The 9,859-nt window shown below is 61.4% G+C and overlaps 1 protein-coding gene across 1 annotated transcript in view; it reads right to left on the bottom strand.

Moving 5' to 3' along the window:
- The window catches only part of COL6A2 (collagen type VI alpha 2 chain), a 31,292-nt gene continuing 21,433 nt past the window's right edge, over nt 1-9,859 (bottom strand). The window contains 13 exon segments of the mRNA XM_070466915.1: nt 1-597; nt 599-1,122; nt 6,714-6,752; nt 6,930-7,382; nt 7,547-7,699; nt 7,868-7,913; nt 8,103-8,138; nt 8,282-8,344; nt 8,430-8,492; nt 8,715-8,750; nt 8,997-9,047; nt 9,316-9,378; nt 9,761-9,823. Of these exon segments, the coding sequence (XP_070323016.1) occupies nt 523-597; nt 599-1,122; nt 6,714-6,752; nt 6,930-7,382; nt 7,547-7,699; nt 7,868-7,913; nt 8,103-8,138; nt 8,282-8,344; nt 8,430-8,492; nt 8,715-8,750; nt 8,997-9,047; nt 9,316-9,378; nt 9,761-9,823 (1,665 nt within the window). The 3' untranslated portion in view covers nt 1-522.

Genomic DNA, 9,859 nt, shown 5'->3' with positions numbered 1-9,859 from the left:
GCAAGAGGGGTCAAAGCCTTTATTGGACTGGGGTGTGTGCACACAGGGAGATATGGGGCCTGCTGTCACCACTCAGTCTGATGGGGGAGGTGACCTCTAGAGACCTGGAAGCGGCAGGGGGGCTGCTGGGGCTGGCAGAGAGCCTTTGCGGGGGACGGGGGTGGGCGGGGGGAAGGATGAGTCTGTGAATGAGGCTGGGCTGAGAGAGGTCTACTGAAGAATGCACCCCAGGAAGCCGCTGGGGTCCCGGGAGGGCATAGAGGGCAGGGCAGGGCAGGGCAGATGATGAAGAGGGGAGGCGGGCTGGGGTGCCTAGAGCTATGGGATTCCCAGTAGGAGCTGGGTGGGCCGGTGTCCTTCGCGCCTGATTTTATACTCGTAGGTGGAGACTCAGTCCTCAGCGGCTGGACCTCTCAGTGGGGTCAGAGTAGCACCATGGACAGGGGGACAGAGCCCGTGGGGCAGAAGGCACGGGGCTGGGGCCCGGGGCCTGGTGGGGGTGCGGGTGCTGGGAGGGAGGCGCTAGCAGATCCAGCGGATGAACCTGTCGAAGAAGCCGGGCTGGGCCAGGCTGTCATAGTCTTTCTCGCGGAAGACAGGCGGCCGGGTCGCCCAGGCTGATCTTGGAGAGCACGTCCGCGTCCACGTCGCTACCCACGGCCACCACGGTGGGCACCACGTTCTGCTTGCGCATGGAGTGTACCGCCTCGTCCAGGCTGTCGTTGCCTGTGACGCCGTCGGTGAGGAACACGAAGGACAGCTCCGCGTGGCGGCGCGCCCCAGCCCGAGCGCCTTGCACCACCTGGTTGATGGCCTGCACGATGCCCGCGCCCACGTGAGAGAAGGAGTTGAGGTAGCGCGCGCTCGCCAGCGCCTCCTGAATGACGGTCAGGTTGAAGGTCAGTGGGAAGGCCACTTGCTGCTCACGCGGGCCTCCGAACTGCAGCAGGGCCACGCGCGCGTTGAGTGGGTCGTCGTCCCTGCGCGCCAGGGTCAGCCGTCGGGAGACCTCCTCCACGAAGCGCCGTGCCTTGTGGAAGTTCTGCTCGCCCAGCCGCTCAGAGCCGTCCAGCAAGAAGACGATGTCCACCGGCCGCTGTGTGCACTGGGCCACGTACAGCTCTAGGAGCGAGAAGGGGTGTTGCGCGGGCGACCCACATGAGGCCCGGCGGCCGGGCCCCTGGAGCGCCCACCGGGCCACGCCCCGCGCTCTCCTCTTTCCGCTCACCCCGCCCACAGGAGCGCTAAGATCGCTGGAGCTTCCCCCGAGGTCACTGCGGTTGGGAACTCCCCCACCTGACAGCGCCCAGGACGTTGGTGCAGACTCCCACCCTGTCTCCCTGAGACCAACACCGTCTCTCTTGGTTGTGCTGCCACCAGGAAATGTCCCCAGTCCTAAGACTGAGGGGCCCCTTTTAACTCTACCAGCACCATCTCTGCCCAGCAGCCTCCAGGCCCTCATGGGAGGGGTCCATAAAGCACCTTTTTTTGACCCAAGAATTGGATACCCCCCAAAGGATCACAGTCCATGTGGAATGAGGGTGTGACTGTGTAAAAAGACCTCAAGAAGATCCTCAGACTCAAAGACCCGCCTCTGGCCATATCTCTCCAGCCTTGGGAACGTTAGAGAGAGGGGCCCCTCAACTAGATGAGGCTTTGGTAGGACAGTGAGCACAGGTGTGGCCAGGACACCCTTGCCCTCATCTGGGTAGCCACCAGCCTGGACATGCTGGACAGTGTGCAGGCAAGATTGGTGCCAGGCTGAGGCTAGACCTATGGGGCATGCCACTACGCTGGCGGAAAACCCGCTCTATACACAGGAGGGACCACAGGCTTGGTCCCCGTCCACAGGCCAGGAATGTGCAGTCAAGCCCCTTCCCCAAGCCACCGCTGAGACTGCAACTCTAACCACCGTGGGGGCTCGGCATGGACCAGGCTGGTCCTTTCCACTTGGGTCTAGCTCCTCAGCCCTTGGTCACCCTTCCTGACCTGGGCAGGTCAGGTCACAGCTCAGGTGTGCCGACCCGGGGCTGGGCACACAGGGGCCCCATCAAAAGGAAATCCTGACCCTTGGCAGCAACCATGAGGGGGGCGAGGTCCTGTTTGGGTCCTGCAGGCACCAGGTGACCCCCACCCCCATGTGCTGCATGGGTCACCCTCAAGGTCCGGCGAGCAACCAATTCACCCCAGCAAGCCGCTGACCACAGCACACACTCAGGTACCTTGCTTTTCAGCTTTTATACAATGTCTGAGATGAGCTCACAGCACCTGAAGGACACGCTTGGGTGTGTCCTTGGAGTGCTGCTCCTGGCAGAGGAGCGAGGGTTTTGGTAGATTTTTTTTTTTCTTTAAGGAGCTTATTAATGATGCAGCTTATCTTGGTGGTGGTGCAGATGAAGAGCAGCTTCGAGCTGGACTGAAACTGCCCAGCAAACTCCCCTTGTGTCCCTGGCAGGCAGAGTCTGAGATGTAGGAACTGGTGGTATGGGCAGGGGACAAGAGGACTGCACAGGGGCCCTGGGCAGAGGCCAGCGGTGGAGCCGGAAGCTGGGTCGTCTGTGAGGCTCTCCTGGTATCTTTCTTTCTGGCCAGATAATGGCCCCCAAGAGGTCCTAATCCTGGATTCTATGACTGTGACCTTATATGGCAAAAAGGACTTTGCAGCCGGAAATCAATGAACAATTCCCTTGAGATGGGGGGGACTATCCTGGGTTATCTAGCTCTAAGTGCGACCACAACAGTCCTTGTAGGAGGAGGCAGAGGGGAAGGGGAGAGGTCTTATGACCACAGAGGCAAAGAGGGGAGCTGGAGAGGCAGGAAGGACACTCTCTTAGAGGCCCAGGGGGTGTGTGGCCCAGGACACCTTGACTTTGGACTTCTGGCCTCCAGACTGAGAGAACAGCTTCTTGCTGTCTCAAGCCTGGCAGTGTAAGGCAGGCAGCCCCCAGGAGCTCACGCAGCCAGGTGGGGCGGCGCCCTGCGGCTTTAGCACAGCGCCAACGCGGTCTCGGGGTCCCCCACGATGTCCCTGTGCACCAGTTTAAAGGTGTCAATGAACAGGTCCATCCAGTCCTGCCGCTCGTTTCCTGTGGCGAACTTGGCCCGCTCCGCGGTGTAGACCAGCACAGCCACCAGCTTGGAGTAGGCAGCTGGGTCCTGCGTGAGCTCCGTGGCGTTTAGCAACTGTTGGATCAGGGGGATGGTCCTGGGGAAGGAGATATCCGGGCCCTCTTCCGTGCGGAGGAAGGTGACCGGGGGCTCGCCGCCAGGCCACGGTCCATCTGCGGGGGATTCCAGAAAGGCCTTTCAGGGATGTGGTGGGTATGAGCACGCCTCCAGCTGCTTCTCTCCTCGGAGACGAGGAGGGGCCAAAGGCTCAGCCAGGGCTTAGATGCGGAGCCAGGGAGGCTGCAGCTCCCCCACTGCTGGCACCGAGGGCCAAGGCCAAGTGAGTGGGGCTTCAGGGAGCCCCGAGGAGATGGAGCAGAGCTTAAGAACCACGAGACTCTGAGCACGGATGGCTTCTGAAATGGACCCGGCCTGCTGGTGGCTGACAACTCAGGGCCCTGCCCTGGGATGGTCTCAGCACTGGAGGAGAATTTCCTGCCTGTTTCAGCCCTGCTTGGTGCTAGGCAGATGGCCCCTGGAGTCCCTCTGGAGCAATTTCTTTAGACAAATCTGCCTTGCCCTTTAGATGTACATCTCCGGGCCCAGAGCCATCTCCGAGGACCAAGGAATGACCACTCGGTGAGCCTCTAGCTCTCTACCCACCCTGTCCCTGGGGAGGTCAGGGCCTACCCTCTGGGCCCAATGGGCCCAAGGCCTCCTATCCTAGGGGAGCCTCGGTATGTCCAGTTAGCTTATCCAGGTGGCCCGGCCCATGGCCCCACCCCTGCCCTGCGCCCTTCCTTCGGGCCCCAGCCTTCCAGAGCTCTGGCCTTGGTGTGGGGAGCAGGGCTCAGGCCTCTTGGCTCTCCTCTCTCCGACAGCAGCTGTCGTGGAGAAAAACCTGCCTTTGCTGCCTTTGACTGATGTCCAGCATTGTTTCTCTTTGACGGCGGCTTCATGGTTCCGCCCCAGCTGAGTTGCCACCCAGCTCAATCCAAGCCCAGATGTGGCTGAGTCTCTGGGTGGACAGGGCCACTTGGCCCAGAAGGTCCGGGCTGCACCAGAGCAGGCAGCATCCCCATGTGCCTGTCTGATCAGCCCTCAGCATGCTGGACGGAGTCCACTTGTGTCAAGGAGCACATTCTGCAGTTACATCTGCTCTCTTCCTCTCTGGGCACAGTGTCTAATTTACTTGGAAATTTCAAATCATTTTAAAGGAAATGAGGGACTTCCCTGGTGGTGGCTAAGATGCCACAGTCCCAGTGTAGGGGGCCCAGATTCAATCCCTGGTCAGGGAACTAGATCACACATGCACAATGAAGAGTTCAAATGCTGTAACAAAGACCTGGCATGCTACAACTAAGACCCAATGCAGCCAAATAAATATTAAAAAAAAAAAAGAGAGGACAAGGTGGAAATTAAAAAAAAAAAAAGGAGAATGAGGTTGTGAGTTTTGTAAAAGGAAGAGTTAGGAGAAGGGAGAAGGGGTCTCTCAGGTGTCTGTTCCCTTTCACTGTCAGGTCCTGGAGGCTCAGGAGAAGCAAGATCACCAAGCTGAGGAACAGCATCACTCTAATATCAAAACCAAACCCATCACAAGAAAGGTCACACAGCCCTATTCCTCTCTCATGAACACAGATGCAAAGATCAACAAAATACTAGCAACTGAATCCAATAGTCTATATCTATGAGTGTTCAGTTGTTCAGTCATGTCTGATTCTTTGCGACTCTTTGGATTATAGCCTGCCAGGCCCCTCTGTCCATGAGATTTTTTTCAGGCAAGAATACTGGAGTGGGTTGCCATGCCCTCCTTCAGGGGATCTTCCTGACCCAGAGATCAAACACGGTCTCCTGTATTGGAAGTGGATTCTTTATCCACTGAGCCTCCAGGGAAGCCCAACAGTGTGTGAATATATATATATACACACACACATGTATATATATTACACACCATGACAAAGTGGGATCTAAGTCAGGTCTGTAAGGCTGGGTTGACATTCAAAATGCAAAGACTGTAGCCCATGATGTTGACAAGCTAAAGAAGCTAAAGAAGAAACACCACCATCATATCATAGGTGCAGAAAAAGCATCTGACAAAATCCCACACATGTTCATGCCAGACTCTCAGTAACTAGGAACGGGGGGACCAGCCTCAGCTTGTGAGAAGCAGCTACAGAGACCCTCAGCTGACTGCCCGTGTGAGAGACTCGATACTTCCCCAGCAAGATGACTGCTGGGCCCTGGCACCAGGGCTGGGGTCAGGTTTCTGCCCTCAAGAGGCCACCTGACCACAGGGCTCCTACCCTGGGAGGACTCGGGGGTCCTGAGGGCAGCAGGGGCATAGACCATGGGTTGTCTGGGTCTCTGTGGGGACACCAGCCCCTTTAGCCCCAGAAGAGATGGGGATTGGCGCTACTGGGTCAACCTCTGGGGGCTGGGTGGCTCTGGGCACCACACACCACTGTCTCCAGCTGACTGGGGAACCTCAGGCTCAGGCTGTCTCTGGGATGCCCCCACTGCTTGCCATCGGCCATGGCGTGGTCACTGGTACAACCTCAGGAGCACTTCCTTGGAAGTTCTCTGTCAGAATAAGAGTAGGGACCCTTGTCCCCAAGTCAACACACTCCCTCTCCTCAGGCGGCCTTGGAGCCTCTGAACCTACCCAGGGGTCCATCTGACGCCTGGAAGGAGTCTGCCCCAGCGCCGACTTCATGGCAGACATGGACGTGGATGCAGGCCCCGAGTTCCCGTCAGCGTTGGACCTGCCAGTAGCCCAGCCCAGCCTGGCCCCTGCCTGCTGTGGCAGCCCCTACCTCTCAGAGTCAGCTCTGGAGGCCCCACTTCCAGGACAGGCCCAGCACCCACAACTCAGTGCAAGGATCCAGTGCTGGCTCTACGACCCGGCTGGCAAGGGCAGGGCGAGCCGTGGGGGCTCAGCTCCTGGTGTCCCTGGGCACCTCCAGGGCCCAGTCACTGCAGCAGAGCCCTGCAGGCAGCAGCTTGATGCCCAGTGGAGCTGGACGATGCCATCCTGCCCCGTCCCCCGCCTGAGGGACCCCTTGGAGCAGCCTCTGTGGGTCCCCAGCCTCCCACACTAGTGCAAACACGTGGGGTGGTGGGGCATGGCCCCCTAAACGTCTGCTTCCAGACGGAAGATCAGACCGGTGATGCCAGGCGGCAGCAGCGTGGGGCTGTCAGGGCAGAGGCCCCTCTGCCTTGCGCAGCTGCCCCTGGGCTGTGGATGTGTTCACCTCCTGGAGGGTTTAAGACCAGCTATTTCATGTATGGATCCAGGGCTTTAGCCCTAGGCAGCCCTGGGGTTTCTGTCCCTCTGGGCACCTGTGTGTTTGAGACCAGTAGCTGGAGAGCCCAGCGCAATGCCCAGTGGGCAGCTCCCCTTCCCCACATGCATGAGGTAGGGGGTGGCTGAACACCCCCAGCCCCCTCCTCGGAAGCGCTGGGATTCTGGAGGCTGGGCCACCGCAGGTCTGGAATCTGAGGCTTCTCCTGGGGGTGGCCACACCAGCATTTCCTGAGGTCCCTGCACAGCCCTCCCTACTGCCCTGGCTGCCGACTTGTCTGGGGGTCAGTGGCGCCCACGTTACCTGTTTGGCAGGGCAGATCCGGGCACACGATCTGGGGATCTAGGAGAGAGGAAGAGAGGCGGGGGTCCTGGGGACTCCTTCAGTTCTGCGGGGCCAGGAGCCCCTCCTCTCTCCTCCCCTCCCCCCTCCTCCCCGCGCAGCTCCGCCTCTCCCTGCCCCGCCCTGTCCCTCCCCTCCCCCCGCCCTCCCCTCCCCTCCCCCGCTCCCAGGACTCACCGGGGCACAGCACGTCCTCCATGTCGTCGATGAACTTCTCGGCCACCAGGTCGGAGAAGAGCGTCATGTTGCGCACCTGCTGCGGCTTGTCGCAGGCAATGGAGTACAGGTTCTCGCTCTCGTGCTTCTCGTGGAACATGTCCCCGATGCCGATGGCCGTCACCGTCACTTCGTGGTTGCACAGCGCCCGCAGGTTGAGGTCGTCGTCCCGGGGGTCGTGGCGGCCGTCCGTGATGACCACCGCGAACACGCGGGTCTTCTGGCGCCGGCTTTCCTTGATGAGCTTGTTGTAGGCGAACTTGAGGGCCGAGGGCGTCCAGGTGCCGCCAGCGATCCACTCAAGGTTCTTGACGGCCTCCTTGAAGCTGGACAGCGAGTCGATGCGCTCGTCGTCCAGCTGGATGGCTTCGAAGGTGCCCTCGTGGCTGTACTGCACGACGCCCACGCGGGTCCCTGCAGCGGGCGCGGGCGTGAGGTCAGCCTTGGCGAAGCTACGACCCCTCGGAGACCCCTCCCGTCGGCTTCCGTCTGGATCCCTGGCGCCCTGCGCGCCGGCCCCTCTGCTCAAGACTGCGGCCTGGCGCTCCCCGACCCCACCCCACTGCGGTGCAGCTGACCCGTCTCCGACTTGGGGTCCTTGGCGATGGCCCCCAGCCTGTTGACCACGTTGATGACGAAGTTCTTCTCCAGGGTGAAGTTGGTGTAGCCAATGCTCTCGGAGCTGTCGATGACGAACACCACGTCCAAGGCGCCACAGCGCTTCTCACAGTCTGCCGAGAGCGGTGGGGTGGGCTCAGGGGGAAGGGGGCAGGAGGGCGGGGCCAGGCGAACCGTGGGCGGGAGGGTTGCTGCGCTGACCCCCGGCCCATGGAGACACCCTTAGACCCCAGGGGCGTGCACAAGTGCTCCGGTGTAGCCGCGTGGGGGCCCCGACTCACCACAGCACCCGCAGGTCTCCCGCACGTAGGTCATGACGTCGCATTCCTGTAACACAGCCGGGTGGGCGCGGCAGAGCGTGAACCATGGGGAGGGACCAGAAGTGCTTCCTGGGAGCCTGCCGACCCTGTCTGCCTCCTGCCCTGACCTCACCCCCTGACCTGTCCATCCCTGGTGCTCTTTCTTCCGATTTTAAGAGGAAGGAGGACCCCGAGTCCAACCCCAACTGATACCTACCGTGAGGCCGGGGTCTCCTGGGGGGCCAGGCTCTCCCTGGAGGAGGAAGGGTGACAGTGAGAGGTGGCACTCCTCATGGCTGAGGCTGGGAGGGCTGCAGACCACATGGTTCGGGTGCCTGTTGGTCAGGCTGACCCAGGGGCTGGGCCTCAGGGCCAAAGACATGGCGATTGACCTACCTCGGGTCCTGGGGCTCCCTTCTGCCCCCGTGGGCCAGGCTCACCAGGGGGACCAGGATCTGCCTGCGGAGGGAAAGGGCAGGTGGGCTCTGGCAGTGCCCCGGGTGGTGCCCGCACACGGCTCTGCCCTGGGCGCGGAGGTACTCACGGGCTCTCCCTTCTGGCCTTTCCTCCCAGGTTCTCCTTTGAAGCCAAAGTCACCTCTGCCCCCCTGTGACACAGGACACCCTTGTTAATAGCGCAGAGTTCTGTGGTCCAGCACTGCTGCCCTGCCCCAGCCTCAGCAGACCTGCCGGCTTTTTCAGGAGGAACCCGTACTCAGCAGTGCTGGCAGAGATGCAACCCTGCGTGGATTCAGGGCATGGCCGGCTCCCACCCCCAGAGCTCAGCGGAGGCCAGACGCACAGACGGCTCCATGCACCACAGTACATACCTCGGGGCCGGGGGGGCCCGGCTCACCCTTGTCTCCCTGGGAAGCAAGCAGAAGGGTCACTCAGCAAGGGCTGAGGGCTGGCAGGCCCTGCAGCCCCGTCCCAACCCTCACGGTGAGCCACGCAGGCTGTGGAAGGTCTGAGGTTCCAGGAGACCTGCCCCTTCTCTTGCTGGCGCCCCGGGCCCTTCTCCACTCACCCTGGGCCCAGCAGGAACTAGCAAGAACCTTCCCTGGTCATGGCCCACCCCCAGTACCTGTCCCACGCCAGGTGCCAGGACTTACAGGTGCTCCTCGGGGGCCGGGATAGCTGAATCCAGGCCTGCCAGGGTCTCCCTGGGGGACACAGGAGGCCAGTCAGGGCAGGTCCAGTGGGAAAATGTGGAGACTGAGGCAGCTGGCCTGGACTGGGGGCAGGTGGGGAGGGGCCTCATGGGCAGGGCCCGCTTTGGGAGGATGTGCCACCCCCAAGGGTGAGAAAATGGGGGGGGGGTTGCGGCTCCGCCCCTGATGTCCTCCCACACCAAGGGGGCTGAGCAGGCAGATTCCTGGAAGATTTGGTCAGGCTCCCAGCCCCATCCTGGAGGATAGGGAGGGGGCATACCTTGGGGCCAGGCTGTCCCGATTCTCCGCGGGGACCAGCATCACCAGGGTCTCCCCGAGATCCCTGAGAGCAGAAAGGAGGCAGGGAGTCAGCACAGAGGAGGACTGACCTCATCCTGCTCTGACCCCTAGGCAACACTGCTGCCCCACGGGGCTGGGCATCCTGAAGGTCTCTACTCTCCATGAGCCATATCCAGCTCCCAAGTCCCACACCGCTTCCCCCTCGCCCACTCCCACCTGGTAAAGCTGGACCCCCTCAGGGCAGGATGAGGGTGTGAGATGCCCCCTGTCCCGCTGCCCAGGTTTGTGGGGACAGTGTCCTGCCTGCCCAAGGACAGGAGGACCCAAGTGGACTGCAGGGTGGGGAATGGGGACAATGAGGTCAAAAGGCAGCGAGGGGCCTGGGTCCCAGAGCCACGGGCCCTCCTCGGCGTTCTGCTACTGACTTGTTTCCCAGGCTCTCCGACAGTCCCCTGGGGACCTCTGGGTCCAGGCAAACCGCGATCTCCCTGGAAGGAAGAGGGACGAGGCGCTTCAGAGACTCA

This window comes from Odocoileus virginianus, chromosome 4 (assembly GCF_023699985.2).
Source record: "Odocoileus virginianus isolate 20LAN1187 ecotype Illinois chromosome 4, Ovbor_1.2, whole genome shotgun sequence".
Taxonomy (NCBI): Eukaryota; Metazoa; Chordata; class Mammalia; order Artiodactyla; family Cervidae; genus Odocoileus; species Odocoileus virginianus.
The sequence above is the reverse complement of the archived record's forward strand: the minus strand, read 5'-3'. Positions and strand labels throughout refer to the sequence as shown.